Source organism: Camelus ferus, chromosome 24, assembly GCF_009834535.1.
Source record: "Camelus ferus isolate YT-003-E chromosome 24, BCGSAC_Cfer_1.0, whole genome shotgun sequence".
NCBI classification, from domain to species: domain Eukaryota; kingdom Metazoa; phylum Chordata; class Mammalia; order Artiodactyla; family Camelidae; genus Camelus; species Camelus ferus.
This window is the reverse complement of record NC_045719.1, coordinates 17,237,604-17,256,456: the sequence shown is the minus strand read 5'-3', so window position 1 is coordinate 17,256,456 and position 18,853 is coordinate 17,237,604. Positions and strand designations below refer to the sequence as shown.

General features: G+C 43.0%; 1 protein-coding gene and 2 long non-coding RNA genes across 6 annotated transcripts in view; 2 read left to right on the top strand and 1 right to left on the bottom strand.

Moving 5' to 3' along the window:
* LOC106729420 overlaps positions 1-13,668 on the top strand; it is a 61,986-nt gene extending 48,318 nt beyond the window's left edge. For all 3 annotated transcript variants that reach the window (XR_004314924.1, XR_004314922.1, XR_004314921.1), the window contains one exon: positions 13,261-13,668. This is a non-coding gene — a long non-coding RNA (uncharacterized LOC106729420). The remainder of the gene's footprint in view (positions 1-13,260) is intronic.
* Positions 1-18,853, bottom strand: part of GALNT1 (polypeptide N-acetylgalactosaminyltransferase 1) — a 77,762-nt gene that overhangs the window by 8,122 nt on the left and 50,787 nt on the right. For both annotated transcript variants that reach the window (XM_032467247.1, XM_032467248.1), the window contains 6 exons: positions 17,200-17,366; positions 11,506-11,713; positions 7,578-7,748; positions 5,361-5,478; positions 3,729-3,909; positions 2,744-2,883 (listed from right to left, as the gene is read on the bottom strand). In XM_032467247.1, coding sequence (XP_032323138.1) covers positions 2,744-2,883; positions 3,729-3,909; positions 5,361-5,478; positions 7,578-7,748; positions 11,506-11,713; positions 17,200-17,366 — 985 coding nt within the window. The remainder of the gene's footprint in view (positions 1-2,743; positions 2,884-3,728; positions 3,910-5,360; positions 5,479-7,577; positions 7,749-11,505; positions 11,714-17,199; positions 17,367-18,853) is intronic.
* Positions 14,627-16,490, top strand: LOC116659560. Its single transcript, XR_004314925.1, has 3 exons — positions 14,627-14,777; positions 15,639-15,902; positions 16,366-16,490. It is a non-coding gene; the product is annotated as an uncharacterized LOC116659560 (long non-coding RNA).

Below are 18,853 nucleotides of genomic sequence, written 5' to 3'. Positions count from 1 at the left end.
CCCTGGCGCTGGACAAAGTGCAACCAGGCCCAACAGCCTCCTCTGACTCACCGCCATCCAGCTCCCCTCTGTCACCTCTTCGCCCGACCACATCCCACTTTCCTACTTTACATCTCTTCCTCTCTCCCCAAACCACCAACCCCCTCCTTCACCCTCAGCCAACGATCTCGCATCCAACCGAGGAAACAGCTCACCCGAGAACCCCCCCACCCTCCCACCTCAAATGGCCGGCTTCTAGCCCCCCACCCTGTCCCCTGCACTTGGCCCCAGGCCCCCCACCTTCCTCCCTGGTGTGGGGGAGGAACTGCCCCCCACGCCCCCAGGTGCACGTGGCTCTGCGGTCAGTGCCTCTTTTCTAGCATCTTCACACGTTCTCTTTTGTGTCATGTGCGCCAGCAGTTTCATCATAGCAAAATATAAAAAACCCTTCTTTAACCACCCCCTCCACCCCAGCTACCACTCACTTCTCTGTTCTGCTTTACAGCAAAATTTCTCAACCACACTCATCATCTCCACTTCCTCTTCTCCTGATCTCCTTTGAAGCCATCAGACATTCTGTCCCTGCCACCTCCACAGGAGCCCGCCTGACACGGAGAGCTGGAGCCTGACAGCGTCTCCCGCTAATCCAGCGGCCAGTGCCCAGGCTCGTCTCCCTACCCTTTCCGCACTGTTCCGCACAGCCCATCACGTCCCCGTCTGTGAAACAAGCCCTTCACTCAGTCTCTGGGACATCACTCCCTCGGTTCTCTTTCTAGTTCAGTGCTCACTCCTTCTCATCAGTCTCTTTAGCTGATTCCTTTTCATCTTCATAATTTCTAAATAGTGGAGTTTTTTTATGGCTTGGTCCTCAGTCCTCCCCTCTTCTCCATTGGCATTCACTCCTCCCAAGGTGCTCTCAAAGTTCTGTGGTTTTAAAAATGACCTATATACTAACAGCCCCTAACTTTCAATCTCCAAAATCTTGTCCAAGGTGCAGGTTTTTTAATGTAACTACTTACATACTGTCTTTACCTGGATCAAACTGAACGTGTCCCGAACGGCACTGCTCAGTGCCTCCTGCACCTGCTCTGCAGGCTTTCCCATCTCAGTGACACCATGTTCCCTGTCCCAGCTCCTCAGGTGAAATCTTAATATAATCCTCGGCTACTCTTTTCTCACCAATACGCCAGCTCTACTCTCCTTCCCATATAGTTTTGCCTGAAACAGCAGACAGTCTGATCCTTCCAGTGAAAGTTTGCTCGTCGCTCCCTGTGGCTTCCCACCTCAGAACCGAACCCGGAGTCCTCCCCACGGCCTGCAAGCTCTGTGTGATCTGGCCTCACTACGTCTTGGCCTGTTCCTTTACTGCTCCCCCCGGCCCACTGCTCCAGCCAGCCAGCCTCTCTGCTGCTTCCGGAACGTGCCAAAGTGCATTCTTGCCTTACGTCCTTTGTATTTGTTTTTCCTTGTGCCTGGAATACTCTTTCCCCAAAATCCATCTCTGCCCTCATCTTCATACGCCTTCTCCTGTGTGTGAGTATCTCCCAACGTGCCCTTTTCACAAGGACCCCAGTCACACTGGATTAGGGCTCACCCTGATGACCTCATTGTAACTTAACTGCCTCTGTAAAAACCCCATCTCCAAATACGGCCACATTCTGAGATACTGGGGGTTAGGAGACAGGAATCGGGGTGATGCGTCCACACACCCGGAACACCAAAGGTGGCCAGCAAACTCCAAAAGCCAGAAGGAGGCAGAGGACAGATCCTTCCTCACAGAGCTCAGAAGGAAGCAAACCTGCCCAGACCCTCATCTCAGACTTCTCATCCCCAGAACTGTGAGGTGGTACGTTTCTGTTGTTCCAGCCCCTCGGTGGCAGCCCTGGGAAGCTAACAGAATCTGTGACTTGATCAGACCCCTGGGCTAAAGAGAAGGACCCACTCAGACTTCCTACACGTGGAGCCCAGCGTCGGCGGGGACGCAGAGTGAACGGCTCTCAACCCTCTGGGGATGCGGTGGGGAGGGGCACGAGGATCGCTGCCTCGTGAGCGTCCTGGCAGGAGGAGTCACGCCGGAAGGGAAGTCTTTCTCACACGAGACCCCACACTGTGGGCAGCCACAAGGTAAAAAGGCCGAACTCCAAAGCACAGGTAATTACGTTAACTAATTATGAGCATCAATAAGTAAATTACTTACTAAGTTTCAAGAAGATCTGCCGCTGAATTCTAGGAGCCATGACTAAGGCATCATCAGGAATAAAGACGCTAACCACCACTCATTCCAACTTGCATCCCAAACTGAGATTTAGGGCTCCCAAAGGAAGATAAACGGATGCTAAAAATACAGCTTACCATAAACAGTCTTTCAAGTTTCCTTGTCAGTTCTTTACAGTTTATCTTTACTGGAAGTTCCTCAAACTTTGATCCGGGCTAATTAATGCTAGGACATTAGCTTCAGGAATATATGGTTTCAACTAAATGGGCCAGTTTGTTAAAATAAGTCGTCTACTGAAGACACTAATATATTGTAACAGAGGTCTAACTGTGAAAGGTCAGGCACACAGCATTCTTATTTTAATAAAACATAACATGAAAAAAAATGAAGTTTCAAGTGATAAGGTAGACTGTCAGCTAACAAGAACTTCCCACACTGGACTACGTAACCCTAATATGGAGGTGCTCCCTGCTTACAAGTTTAACCTCTGTTTTTTTTGATAAATTAGTGAGAACATAATAACCACACAGAATACTTTTTCCCCCTTACCTCTCCCAAAGAGAAATAGTGACGTGGAATCTGAGAGTCAGGATAAATGTTCTCAAGGTACCAAGAGAAAGGTCTGCATTGGAGTTTGTGTCTCAGACCCAGCCTTGATGATATGTCTCCGTAGTCTACTTTTGTAACACCTGTCAAAAGAAGTAAGCGACTGAGTTACTGACGTGCTACTAGGTAACAAACAAGCCAGGCGAATGGGAAAAGTGGCAGCAGCTGGTGCCGCGTGACTACGCAAGTGACATACCATAAACCCACCTCCCCAGGACAAAACAAGGAAATCCATTAATATGTGTTTTTCAAAGAAAAATTAAATTTATGTGAATGATACACATGCTAATATTATTACAAACAAATGTAAGTTATATGGGGCCAGAACACTTTAAGATTTGTTACGGCAAAAACAAAAATAAGTATCAGTGTTGCCCAAATACTGAACAGAGCACTTGTTTTTGGTCAGGTTTCTCGCACACGACTGACTGCGTCGCGCACCCTGCCACTGGGCAGTGGTGACGAGGCGCGGATGGAATGGTCACAATGGCGGGCGGAGTCACAGCTGACAGAACAGCTGCTCCCAAAACACTGGGAAGAGCAGAGCGAAGTTCCTGGAGAGAAGTCCCTTGAGGCATGCTGGAGGGCTCTGCACTCGCCCTGGAATACTTGGCAGTCTCATATAAATGCTAAATGCTGCAGTTGGGTTTAAAAAAAAAAAAAAAAAAAAGAGCACGGACAGCACCTGGACCAACAGGAACTTCTGCAGCACTGGGTGACGCACTGCCGCGTCACTGACATACCGCAGCAGGCATTCCGCCGGCACTCTCTGTACTATGTGTGCTTTCACTTATTCCTACAACAGCCTAGCAGGTAGATGCTTCACCTCTCCTCAAAGCTTCTTTTCCACCCCTTCTTACCTCTCCTCAGAATGCATAAGGATCAGGGTCAAGAGAGTCTTGTATTTCCAATGCAAAACAATGCTAACCTGGAGAAATTATATAGAAGAAATTCTTGAATTCATCCATCCACACTTCGGCAAGTCGTCTGTTATTTTTATTGATAATCTGTCCCGTGCCTCCTGGAAACGTGTAGGGTGTAGCTTTCCGGAACACATGTCCGACATGTGAGCATGTGACAATCTCCAAAGTCCCTCCACACTGCCAAATCTGAAAGCAGCAAGGAAGACCGGTTTTACACACCAATAGTTTTTTAAAAAATCATTCACATCTATTGAGCTCAATCAAGGGTGTACAGTGGAGCTCCTGTTATATGGTCACAAAGCAAGTGCTTCCTCTATGTGTGGTTCTGATCGAACCAGAAGCTGAAGGTTAAATCCAGAAGGATAAGTTAAAGGCTAAATTCAGAAAAGACATGCCATCTACAGCAGTATTTTTCTAACTGCAGGCCATCACTCTTACAAGGGTCATAAAATTCAAATTTGATGGATTGCAACCTGTACTTACTAACAAGGACATACTGTTCCCTGAAATGTTTACATTTTGGGTTGTGCGTATAACTTTATTAATATGGTTCATGGTCAAAAAACCTTTGACCACGGAACATTCAGCCAGAGTCTTATCTGTTCCTCCTCCTCCAAACCTGTGTCGCAGCCTGTGCATCAACTAGAACCTAGGAATCAAACCTGGACGACTCACGCGAGACTCGGTGGGACAGTGAGAACACACTCTATGTCTTTGTCAGAATAAAAACAAAAAGGGGTACAAGAAAGATCATTAAGTACAGTTTCACATCCTTAATTAATTATCCTTCTGCTCCTTTCAAAACACATTTTCCCATAAGTTAAACATCTTCTAATTACAATTAAAACACATTTTGAAAAGTTTTGATTTTGTTAAATATTCAGTGTTCCTACTTTAATGTTTTTCCAGGATTGTAAAGTGATACAGGTTGGTGGGATCTCCAAGACAATCAGGAGTCCAAACCTCTCCTTTCATGAAGGCCAAAGCGCCCCACCAGGAACAAGGCGAGCTAGCTGCGTTAGGCCTCAGGGCAACTCAGTGTGGTTTCCGCTATAAGCCATGTGTCTAAAGTCCATTATTTTCAGAAACACACCGCGTCATCTTAAAAATATGTTGATTTTTATGAACGTGAAATGCATAAGACAAGGCTGACTGGGTAAAATTAATTCAGAGTGATTTCAGAATTCTTTTGCCTTTTTTTTTTTATCAAAAAATACAAAGCTGGTGAAATGACCAGGTTTTAGACAAGAGAAAAACTTTCAAACCAGAAGGACACAGCATATTAAAGAAAGTGAAGTTATGTTTTTGGCAGTTAAGTAACACAGTAGCATCTACATGTTATTTTTTGTTTATTTTTAGAGTTTAGATTACTTCCTTGAAAGTAACAAATTAAAAACAACTACGGAATCTTGTGTAAGTTTTACAGGTGGGCTATTAAGAAAACTAATTTATTTGCTTAAAATTGTTCAAAATGAATCCTTACTAGTATCACCAAACTGTTTATGGACTGAAGACTGTTAAGTCTGATTAAACTCACATTATATTCACTTTTTATTTTTTATTTAGAGATAACATGAATATTTAAAGCATATCCATATTTGAGGTTACACAGATTACTTTTTTCAAAGGGAACTTACCCTAAAGGAAATTTCTAGGTTTTCTCCTCCCCAAATATCCATTCCAGCATCATATGTTCCAATTTCCTGAAAGTAATCTCTGTCTATTGAAAAAAGGCCTCCTGCCATTGTAGGTGTTCTGAAATTCAATCATAATACTATACTGTTAATTGTAACAATTTAAAATTTACTATCAGTTTTTGTTTTTAAAAGTAGTTTTTTAACGGTTTATGACTACGGAATAAATGCTTATTCTCACACTTTTCAGAAACGTTCATTGGCCCCCAGGGCTCGCTTTGTTTTTATGCTGTTATTTGGCTTCCAGACATGACCTGCACCCCAGTCATGCTGTCACAGCTCCTGCCCGGACGTCCTTCTCTGCCTGGACATCCTTCCCGGCCCAGTCCCAAGGGCTCTTACTGTCTTTAGTACCTTTCCTGGTCCTTGGGTCCCAACTGAGCTTCCACCCCAAACTCCTTAAAATGAAGCTGCTTCTTGAAATCCTCTCCACCTGACTGTGTACCCACTCCATAGTTCCTAGCAACCGTAAATGCAGTTGAGCACATTAACCAACTAGACTCATACCAGCAGCTCTAACAGAGCAGCTTCTTAAGGGTGGCAAACATTGCAGAGATGTAAGATTAAATAGGATGAAAACAATGCAGCCCTTTCCCTGAACCTTTAAGGAAGGAGACGAAGAACAGAATAAAATCCACATGCTCCTCCTAGGGGCTCATCACCCTGACTGAGTCCGGTACACTCTCTGCCTCGAAGCCTGGCCCAGGTATGCAGAGGGGGTGGGAATACACAGAATTAAGCAGAGAAATGATAATGAAAGAGGATTTAAATAAATGAAAATCAAACACTGGTTTCCTTGAGGAATGAGTATGGAGAAAAAAAGGACTCCAACTAGGAGAAAGTAATTAAGTTCCAGAGACAGAGAACACTATGAAGATCGTATTTTAGGATGAACTGGCCATCTCTGTAGGCCTAAAACATACTCATTCCATGCACTGGTCAGGGCGGCAGCATTTGCTTTTCTAGTAGAAATAGTTATTTCCACAAAGAAGCTAGGACTTACTTTGATTTTAGAAGAGCAAGAAAGAGGAAGAAGGTCTAATACCTTAGGAGGCACAGGACAAGGGCTGACACCCAGCTTCTTCACTGAGTGCAAGGCTTTCTTCACCTGGGTCTGGGGGTCACTCTAAATGTCCTAGGATTATATGCAGAACCTTCTGTTTGCCCATGTACATCCCTGCTCCCCCCACCCCCTTTACAGGAGACTCATAGCTTTTTATCAGATTTTTCAAAGAAGTCCATCATCTGTGAAATGCTTAGGAACACTTGGTTCAGATGGTGATCTGAACTGTCGTCAGGAGAAGAGTGGGGAAGTCCCTCTACAAGGAAAGGCCTCGGGCTGGCTAGGGAGAAAGAGCGCAGAATTAGTGAAACCTCTCTTCAGCTTTGCCAGAACTGGACTTAACTCAAAGGAAGACAGATCTGGGAAGCCCAGGAGAGAAGAAAGCTAAAAAGCCTGGTTCTGCAGGAACTCCCAGTTACTACAGAAGCAGCAGGCTGATGCAACCAGGATAAATCCTACGATGGCTCAGAAAGCTCAAGGCCTCAATCTAAAGGTCCTAGATAGCATGACGGTTTTTATCCCTTTCTGAAAAAAATCCACATAAGACCAAATGTAGAGCAAAAAAAAAGCAGAAATGCGTTCACGGAAATCCTTTTTCATACTTTTGTCAATTCTGGCTATTTTTATATTTCAAACAATTTTACTAATCTTATCAGGTGGTATGAGTCTGAACTTAAAATCTTAGATTTTAGTGCAAGGACCCAGTTTTAGGTAATATTTTCACATACTGGCACTTACAATTAATTAAGGGACTGTTTAAGTTAAATATTTTTATCCTAAATAACTGAATTAAAGCATGAATCTGACTTACAGACTTGCAAAATGTTCATACAGGAACGAAAGAACATATGCGTATCACCATCTCACTGGCACTAGATTTACAGAAATGAAAGATTCTAATTTTATTAATTCATCAGAGGAAAAAAATCCCTCTCTGAAATGATGATGTGTGTGAAAGATGGCTCCTAACTACACGTACAGTGCACAAACGCTTCATGTCTCTCAAAATACACTTCTAATCCTGCTAATACAACTCCCAAAGCTTCACACCCCTCTGCCAACAACACGTTAGGGAAAATGTTTGACAAACTAATTACCTGACAGGAAGAGTCCGATCACCTTTCCTTCTGTCCATCTCTCTCTGGGGAACAGGATACCAGCGGAAATTGAGCTTCCAGTTGAACCCGCCATAGGTCATGTCAGAGCCGGCCATGTACTCAAAAGTATCGTCACTGATCACGTCGATGATAGGACAGACCACTGTCCTCCTAAACTCATGAAAGCGAATTAAAAAAACCTTTTAAAACGTTCATTCTGAGGCCTGTCATAACAACTATATAACAATTGTATAGTGAGTGTTTTTAAAATAAAAATACAGTCTATGTTAATGTTAAGACAATGGTGAAAAAACCTCTCTGCTATATCCTGCCAAGGTAGCAACATAATTACTCATCATATTTATTTGCTGATAACCTTCCACACCTCTTCCATTCATACTCTGACATACTGGCCACGTGTAAAAATCCTTCGACTTTTTCTAGTTTTCAAAAATGACTATATATTTAATAATTTTAAGCTCACACTTTTCCTAAAAAATGGCTCTTGGACATGTATGTTCCTTAGAGATTTCCGCTGTTAAGATACTAAGTGATGATGTTTATATATATATATAATTTCACTTTTGCCTTAAGAAGAAACTTCCAGGAGTGAGATCAGCCAAGTCAAGAACCTTTCGTGGCACTACGCATCACCGATTCCCAAGTATCACATGTACGTGCAACGTCCTCACAGTGCTATCAGCTTCAGATACTGTTTTCTTGTAATTTTATTAAGCAGTTATCTCAGGATTTTAAAAATTTGTATTATTATTAAAAAGAGTATTTTCCCTGAAGTTTGTATTTCTTCATACAAATTGCCTGATCATACACACTGAAAAAGTTTTCTCTTGGTATTTGTGATTTTCACACTTGAAAAAATTCACACATAACCACAGCCCATTCTGAGGAAAGGTACCCTGCTCAGAGCCCCCGGGAGCCACATTTGAGAGTATGTGATATCCTCCCCATCCAATTGGTGTCTTATTTAAGAAACCTTTCTCTACTCCCTAATCATAAAGATATTCTCCCATATATTATCTTTAAAAAGAATTGTATTTTTGCCTTTCATATTTGTCTTTAACCCTCATGGAACTGACTTTGGGTGTGACACGCAGTAAGTATCCAACTTCATTTATTCTTCTTAAGGATGACCAATTATTCCGGCATTATTTAACAGTCCCTTCTTCTGCTGTAATTTTAAGTGCCTGCTCTGTCATAGGTCAAGTTTTCCCATAAACATGGGCGGCTCTGTTTTACTCGTCTGTTTGTGAATTCCTGCATCAGCACATCACTGCCACAATTGAAACGGCTTTGAAGTAAGTCTGACTCTAGGAGGGCAGCCCCACTGGACCTGGCTCCTTTTTTTCCAGGGGTATTTTAGCTATTCTTAAAAACATGCATTTCCACGTAAAGGTGAGAATCAGCCAGTTTCTCCAAGAAAATTCTGTTGAGATTTCAATTAGAAATGCACTGAATTTTTAGATCAATGTGGGGAGAAATGACATTTTTCTATTGACTTTTCTATCCATGAACATTACCCTTCTCTCTCTGCTCAGATTACTTTCCAGTGAATTTCAACAGTTTTCTATTTCATGCATCATTTGTTAAACATATTCCTAATTACCGCCTATGATTTCCATTGCTATTATAAATGGTTTCATTTCTTTTCTTCTTTTCACGTATTTTCTACCTATTCCTAACTCTTATGGAGAAGGCAATTGACTTTTCTATGGTGATCTTACGTTTGTCAATATTGCTAAATTCTTACTGTTTTCTACTATGTTGTGTATAGATTACTTTTCTTCATAAAAAACACATCATTTGCAACTGACAGCACTTGTATTTTCCTTTCCAATTCTTATACACCTTGTTTCTTGTATTACTGCAGAGTCGAAGGCTTCCAATAATACTGAGTTAACAGTAATAATTCAGGGCCTCCTTCTCTTGTGCCATATCGTTCAAAAATTACTTTCAACATTTCTCCATTAATACGATGTTTGCTAGGTAAGGTGTGTGGTTTTGGGGGGGGTTAACTATCTTTTTTTTTTTTAGATTAGTAAATTTCCATTCTGTAATAGTTTACTAAGTATTTTTAATCATAAATTGATGTTCATTTTAATCATAAATGAACACTTTTTTCTGTATCTATTAAAGTGGTCAGAGTTTTAATGATAGGGTTTTAAGCAGTTTCAGAAACATGTTAATGGGGTATATTATGTGAACTGGTTTTATAATATTAAACCAACTAGTAATGACATGTTGTTTATGTATTGATACTTTTCCGCTCCCAGTTGGACCCAGTTTGCTGGTGGTGTGAGGTTTCCGTATTAGCATTCATGAGTGGGTCTGTAATTTTCCATGCACCTCTTTTCTGACTGCATATCAAGGTTACACTAGTCTCATAAAAAGAGCGGAGTGGGCTCCCCCTTTCTCTACATTCTGCTTACAAATTCTTGACGGAAATCTGTTCGCCCTCTTCCACTCCGTACCAGTTTTCTCTGGCGTGGTAGGATTCATTTCTCATTCTCACTAACAGGGAGGTACAGACACGGAGAGCCTCGCTTTATACAGGTGTTTGCTATCTGCCTTCCCACTGTAGGCAGGGCCCAGGCCTCGCCTCCACCCTCCCATCCGTTTTTCTTTCAAGGCAGAAGCCGTGCTCCCCGAGCTCAGCAGGAGCCCCACAAGTGAAAGCTGGCGTTAGTGTCTGTGCTGCTTACTTCTCTGCTCGTCATGCTGAGGTCTGCAAACTTTCTTACTTTGGTGCCAACTCAGTGATGCATTTAAAAATGTGTCTTCTATTTATCCAGCATTTAGCTTTCTCAGTTGGAAAAATTATTCAGGACACCTAATCTACCATTCAGCCCAACTGGAAGTTGTCATGGCTGTTATTTCAGCCAATTTCCCTTCGTATTTCTGTCATCACCTCACACTGCTTTCTCTCTGTGGGTCCAGGCTCCTGCTTCATAAAGGTTACAAGATGTCTTTAAAAAAGCAAATACTTCCGAAATCAGTCATCTGTTACACACAGAAAACAACGCACAGAGATACCCTATTCCTTCTGCAGGCAATGCGCTCCTTTCTAAAGATCTTCTCACTGCCCCGAAGCTGGCTTTTTCTGTTTATTCTTCTTTGAAAGGGGAGAGATGTAGGTCCAGCATTTGCTTACAAACAGAACAGATGCAGTGGCTTTAGGTCCCACTCTGCTCCACTTGACTAGTAAAAGTTTACGCTGCTGAAATCTAAACCTTAATGTTAAGTAGCCACAGCCTCTGGGTCACACTGCAATGAGCAGCAGAAATTCAACTAGCACGGGTCTAGCAGACTGAGGTCCGGCTCCCTCCTGATACCTAAGAGCTAAGCCAGGGCCTAGCAGCAGGTCATCCTTCGGAAGCCGTGCATCATGAGAGGCTGGCCCTGCTCCGCACGCTCCTCCTGTGTTACCTGAGATCACAGCGCTTCTCCTCACGCAGCCAAACACTTCCGCAGGCAGCGTGTGTCTCCCCGCCCCCTTCTGCTCCTTCGTGCTCCGGGCTGAGAGCTGCAGTCCCAGTAAGGATGCAGACAGAGAGGGGCTGCCCTGCCCGCCCCAGCGTTAGCTCGAGAGAGCAGGGACGAGGGTTTATCCTCCCTTCCCTGAGTTCACTGTCCTTGTGTTCTGCTCCCGTTTAATGAACAGAACGTACAGTGTGCGTCCTAACACCCCCTCTCCTAACCCACCCTCATTAACAAGACAGCCTACAAACGTTCCTTCTAGACTTCAGGACTTGGCCTTCTTCATGTTTAGTCTAGAGTGCTCCTCACAGGTATTTTTAAAAAGAACTTCAGGGGAAATTATCTTTGTATTTATTTAGAGATCAGAATTTTGCAACTTACCATGGGTTAGGACAAACGCAATGGAAACAATTTACAGACGCCAGAAAATTACCTGTCATGTTTGATCCTGGCTAGGAGAGGCTCCAGCCAGCCCACCGTGCACTCACAGTGCGCGTCCAGAAAGGTGATCACTTGGCCTTTAGACACGGCAGCTCCTTTTAATCTAGCTCGGATCAATCCAGAACGCTGCTCCATTCGAATTACATGAACTGGTACTTTTAATTTTTTCACATAACTCTCTAGAGGTCTTTTCAAAAAGTCTGAAAGATTAATAAGACAAAACCAATAAAAAATAACTTGAAAAAACTGGGACCTGGCATTATCCAGATGTAAAAGAATTTTGATTTGCAATATTCATTCCACACATATTTACTGAGCACTTTCCGTGAGGCTCCCTGACTCACAAACCCTTTTCACTCAGGAAGCCTTTGTACTTCCTAAGAGAATGTACCAGAACTGCCTCTACCTCATTACATGAGGAATCAGCAGAGAACCTTTGGGCTCAGGCTGAATCAAAGATAACACACTTCTCTAAGCGACTCTCTGTCAGGCACAGTTCTTTTTGCTAATCATGCTTAACGATCAGGAACAGAAAGAGCAGTCTGAGAGAATTAAATCCAGAACACAATAGAGAGAAGGAACAGAAGACACAATAGGTGTTAGAGTTTAGAAAATTGTGGGATTTCTTTAAAGGCAGAAACGAACTGTCTCACAGATGATCACAGACTTTGACTCCATAGCTCTTTTATCAAGTCAGAAGGGAGTGCTGGACTGCAGCCGTACGGTCAAACAGAGATCACTAGCAGACAGGTCAGTCTAGGTAAAAAGGGCTTTAAGAGGAAAGGATAGGTGAAGAGGAAAAGAGAAAGGGAGGATGAGTTCATCACGAAAGCCACTGTCCTGGAGGATTCCAACAGATGCTGTGCCCCTGAGCTGAGGATTTCCTGCCTCCGAAGTACATAACTGACTTCAAAAAGCAGAAAAGGTTCCATTTACTCAAAGAGAAGGAGTTTTTCAGACCATGTTAGTTTGTGGTATTTATGCCACAGAAGCTATTGATGGTGGTACGGTCAGATGTCTTTCCAAACAGCTCCCATTCAACAGTGTAAAGACAATCTCTCTAGAGAAGGAAAAACTTGACATGGAACTGAGGGGACTCCTGTGACCAGCTCTGTACCACAGGACCCGAATAATGGAGATCAGGGTCTGAGTATTAAACACTAAATGAGGGAATCCAAAGGGCTTCCTATATAGAGTGGAGAGGGAAAGACAAACAGCGTGAAATGGTTCTTGCTCACTTGAACTAGTAAGACCAGACTGGTTCAACAATGGAGGAATCAGGGCCATGAAAACCGTGAGAGAGAAAAAGGCCTGTGTCCCACCACACCAGAACCACAATTATTTCCATGTCTGCTAATGTACTACTTCCTGATATAGCTGGGCTAGAAAGGATATCTGAAAAATATGCGGAGAACTCCTACCTGACCACATAGATTTTATGAACCAAATCTTAGGGTCAGAAAGATATAACTCAATTCTGAGTAAAAAGGCGAGGGCCGTGCGGATCTCAGAGAACAGCAACATTTCACTATTTTGGGTCTGTTTAGCACAACGCCAAGTTCTTTACACTTTTTTTTCATTTAATCCTCATAACAACCCTAGGAGATTGTTATTACACACATTTTAGACGCGAAAATATAAGGCTCAGAATATTAAATGAACTGATCAGGATGACACAGCCTATTAACGGGGGCAGATCCAAGATCAAGCCCAGGTCTGACTTCAAAGCTCATCTTTTCATCCACAGCAAGAAACCTGAGAAGAGCTACTGCGAAGACGATCCAGGACTGCGGAATCCCCTGGCCTGACACAGACTTAAATTCCTTTGTGCCCAGAGTATGACAGACTCTCACGCGGTCAGGTATGAGATACATTCTAATGCCTGAGGCCAGTCAATTTGGGCTGTGTCATAAACACTGTGTCTCCCAATAAATTTTCCCAAAATATCAGACAGTTTAAAGTGCTTCTTAAGAATCAGAATTCCTGAATCCTGTATCTTTGAAAATCATAATACTCTGTCCTGTCTATAACTAAAATGAAAGATGCATGATTCTCTGGTCTGGTCGCTCAAGAAAGTTGCTAATCCACAAATTTTCTTGGCATCTTTCTTTGACAGCTTTGTGGCTTTCATGCAATAAATGTAAGAAACAGCTGTCTTCCCAGACACAGAAAACAAATTTACAGTTACCAAAGGGGAAAGGGTTGGGGGGGGGGGGTGAGGCATAAAAGGAGTTTGGGATTAGCAGATACAAACTACTATATATAAAACCAATAAACAACAAGGTCCTACTGTTTAGCACAGGGGATTATATTCAGTAGCTTGTAATAACGTATAATGAAAAAGGATATGAAGAAGATACATCTGTAATAAATATGTATAACTGAATCACTATGCTATGTACCAGAAAATAACACAACACTGTAAGTCAACTACAGCTTCAATAAAAAAGAAAAAGGAAAAGAAAAACGAAACAGGAGTCTTCCTAACAGCTGATACAGAATTATGGACTCAGCACTGGGTGGGAGATTAGGATCTATTTATTCAAACCTCATTTTACAAAAATGAAGCCGTGGCGGGTTACGTGACTATGGGCAGAAGCTACTATGTCATCTAAAAATAAGGGGGAATCTTGTTTCTTAGACCATCTTTGCAGCTCTCAGTCTGTAAGCGGGTCCCTAGGCATCTCTCCATCACGAAGTGTGAGGCTGTCAGAGACTGAACGTCAGGGAAATTTCACTGCTCCCAGCCACATCTGAGAACTGTTAGCCAGAACTTTAAAGAGCAGTAGAAAGAGCAAGGAATTTGGAGTGTAACAAATCTGACTCCTAATCCCTCCTTAAATGAGAACCTCTGTTTCCTTCTGCATAAAATGAGAAAAATAATAGTCATCTCAGACTGAGAATACTGTATCAATTCTAAGTAGTAAGATAATCTTGAGATGATGATTATGTAACTTCTGACGTAAACTAGGGATTCATCCAGATTCCGTCTTCATTACAGACCCTGTAACAGTGAAGTCACAACAGACATGAAGTACACTGCAGCCGAGAGGTCAGGCCCGAGGTCCATGTTAAGCCTTATTTTGCTCCATCAATAAAACAGGGATAATTATAGCACCTACTTCATACTTAATAAATGGAGCTACTGACAACTCAGCAAGTTAAGTGAAATCCAGCACCCGAGGCCATGAGCAGGCTGCCTGCTACACAACCTAGTTAGGAAGTTTGTGTAGACAAGGAATAAAAACAAGGATTAAGTGACTGGTACGTTAATTTTTCATTCGTTCAGTGAATAAATTCTGGACTATCTACTATGTAATGGGCACTGTGGGCATTTAGGAGCTAATGGTGAGCAAACGGTCCTGATGAAGTCTGCAGTGTCTGCTTGGAGGGGCGGGGTGAGGGGGGACAGTCATGAAACAAATAAGTGAACAGGTAAATCTCTGGGGAGAGCTGGGGAGGGTACAGAGCATTCTGAGATGTGTTCAGAGGCAATGCCCTGGTCTTGGGAAGTCAAGGAAGGCCGCTTTGAATATAACTTGATTCCGAGGAAACAGCTGAGCTGAACTGTGGGGATGGGGTAGGCAGGGAGTGGTTCTGGATGCGACTGGAGATGCGGGCAGAGGCTGGCCATGCCAGCCTCAGAGGAAAGGTTTTAATCAGAAGTGACATGATCAGATCAGCATGTTTAAACGCTCACTGTGCGTGCAGCGTGAGCAGATGGGAGGGGGCGAGAGTGTTTGTGGGGAGACAAGGTAGCCTTCCATCAGTCCAGGTGAGAAACAATGAATGGGGCCTTGGATGTGCCGCGTGACAGGAAAGAGCAGACTTAAGGAGCTTGCTCTGGTTCCTGGGCCCAAGAGTCCCCACCTAAACAGGAAAGTTACATTGGATGATTCTCAATCTGGATAGCAAGACTGCAGTTATAAACACAACGCAATGCCCGGTGGTTCCCAAGTATCAGCAGTGGTGACCCAGGTGCCTGAGGCTCTCCAGGCAGGAAAACAAGGGAGAGCCAGATCCCTGGTCAGGGCTCCGGAGGTACAGGCAGGGACCCTGCCCAGTGACTGAGAGCCCCATGGGGAGTAGCGAGGCAGACACCTAACCACACACTTCCTCTTACAGCCGTCTGCAGGCTGGGGGACTCGGGAGGGCCGGCACGAGGAAGGAGAAAGATAAACTGGGACGCTTGACTTTCTTCATCACTTCAGGCTGAGCACACACATGTCTTTCTGACCGGGCCACGTCCTACAAAAATGAACTATTTCACATAGCCTTCTCAGGCACTCAACCAAATGACGGAGAAAACAAAGGGGGAAGTGGAAAAACATTTCATCTGAAGCAAAGTATTTCTCCTTGAGGAATGTTTAATTGAACAAGTATCAACATGTAAGTAAACCACACACAAGCCACTTGCAGGGTAGATGTTTGTAAATATCATTGCTTAAATTAACTTCAGTTAGTTATTTTTAAACAATTATCCACATGAGGTTTATAGTGCTGTTGTCAACAGTATTATTAAAATGTCGTATTCTTAATTTATAACAGCTCTTGTTCATTTTGACATTAATTACAATATATGTTATGCTATTATTAAATGTTTTGTGTCATTATAAACCATCTCCTTAATTAGATTAAGGAGGTACGCTACCAGGCGTTTGAGACGGTAGGGCTGTAACTTACTCATTTCTACCACTACAACCCGGCAAAGTTAAGATTCAAATTGTTATTAATGTGCAAATGACTCCCAATAATTAAGATATGAAATGATTAACTTTAATCATGGTTAAGTGTATATATTTAATGTGGACACAGGAAGGAGAAGGTATAATACTTGGCTAAACTTTCTTAGCAGATGCAATGAGAGATCAGATGAGAAAGTTGGAGACAATAACCAGAAGGTTGAAATGATGGGTCATGAAGTTTAAAGCTGCTTAAGGAAGGAAAAGCCATTTTCTGTAGTTCCCTCCAAATTTTTCTCGTGTGAGTATAGTTATACTGGGGGAAACTCACAACACAAATGACCCTAAATAGCTGTGCTGTGGTTAAAAAAAAAAAAAAAAAAGCCTGTGAAAAATTCTGAGATTCTTGGAAGAGTATCTGGGAAAGTCACTGCAGAGGATCATTATGAGGTCAGTCATGCTAGACTCCACTTTTTCAAAAGTTCCTTCTTCATCTATGCACCTAGCTACAGACCATTCCCGGACTTAGAAATGGAGAAAATGGGGAAACCTAAGAAGAACGTGGGGGCCCGCAGCTCACCCAGCCAAGGCTCCGCTGCGCTGTCAGACACTTTCCCCTGGACGTGGGACTAACACTGCTATTCACGGCTCTAAGTAGGAGCTAATCTTTCTCCACTGACTCAGGGCTGCAGCTTCCCACAGAGAAAATCCTGACAAAATTATGTGCTTCACCCCCCACTGTTCTGCATAAATTTTTATAGAATTATTTCTTTTTAAAACAAGATTAAGATGTGACATAAACTAAATGCTAATTAAAGTAATATTTTAAGTTTCACAAGGGTGTTAATTTTTTGCACATGTCAATGAGTCCAAATGTAAAATAACTTTTAGGATAAATTAGAAGTTTGTATAAAATTACTGGGTTAAAAATGATAGCAAGTAGCTTTTTAACCATTCACGACAAAAGGTGTAGCATATTTTTGGCATTAAAATCTAAGATTTACCTCTTTCACTGGCATCATCTACTAGAACAATCTCTTCTAGCATGTGTCTTGGTGAGCGGTTAATGACACTATGGACCGTTCGCAGAAGTGTGCTCCAAGCCTCATTGTGGAAAACAATCACCACACTTGTTGTAGGAAGGTTATCTGGATACACCTTTGTTTTACACCTAGAGACAAAGCAAATGCCTTTGTAAAACTGTTAAGAGAGCATAATCAAGCAACCCAGGCTGGAAGGGGCGACAGAACAATAAAGACAGTTTGCTCTGGCGGTGCAACCCTTGGTAACTTTTCATTTACTTAAGTTTTAGTTAATGTTGCATGTTTAATAAAATAGTACCTACTTAAAGATATACGTTTAGATTAAAATCATTTTAAGGATGTTAACTGTGTCCTTAGAATCAGGCACCTCTTTCTGATGAGTGTTTTCTGTTGATTCATTTAATGGAGAATGTACTAAGGCTCTATCATCAATCCCCAACTGAACATGTCTCCAGAGTCCAATGAGACAAAAAAATCAGTCTTAACGCTTTAATCATCTAAGCAAAGGATTATTTTCTACCAAGGAAGTGAACCAACATTTACTGAGTATCTATCATGTACTAGGCACTTAAGCTCCCTAAAAATTCGGAGGTACTTGGAGCCACGTTTCACAGATGAGAAGCTGAGGACAGACCCAGGGAGGGAGTGCCAGGGCCTGACTAACAACACCAGTCTTGGTGCTGCCTCCACCACACTGAGAGTTCAATGTGCATCTTGTTCAGTACAGACTATGTCTATAAACTCAATCACCAAATACACCAGAAATACCTGCACACAAAATCAACATACTGATTCTACAGTCTCTTCTTTCAATCTTGTTGGCTAGGTGAAACCATTAGAAACGGACCACCAGAGAGCACTGACAGCAGTAAGCAGACATTCAGGCATGTGTTTTAGGACTTAAACTCTCCTGAAGAGGGCATATGTTACTCTCTCAGGGATCCCCAAAGAACAGTTCCTCCAGCCTCTCTTTCTACTATTTTTTCTTGCTCCTGTAAATCCCTCAGACCTTGTGTTCTCTCCAATCTCGTCTGTTATTACCTGTCAATGGGAATAGGGAAAGGAGAGAAGGGGGAAGAAATGAGAAAGATACCAACAAGAGCCCGCTTCTGAAACTGCCACAACGTCCCTGCTTACTAAGCATGCCATCCCAGGGCTGCCGGTTGGCAGGTGGAAGAAAAGGAAAACAGAACTGAAAAAAGATGACAAGGTAAATAAAATAAAGGGGTTGAGAAAAGGAGAAATGGAAGGACAGGTCACTACAGGGGCCCCGTCAGCCCCTGCCCCTCCGCTCTCCCAGGAGAAGAGGAGAAACAAGCAGCTTCCGCTCTCCTTCTTCATTAAATCCCATCTCAGCACCTCCCACCCTCTTCCCCATCCCCAGGGCTCCCTTTCGCGGTGTGGGCTCCCTGTCTTCTTACCGTAACCTCACTGTCTATCCACCGGAGCCTAAGCCTCACGTCCACGCCACAGTCCACTCCCCACTCACCCTACATTCATTCACTCCAAGATCCATGAGAAGGCCGCCACGCAGCCTGCCACCCTCTCTACAATCCCCTGCCTCCAAGGCGGGGGTGAGGAGGTGAGGTCCCAGCGACCAGCTGCCTAGGCCACG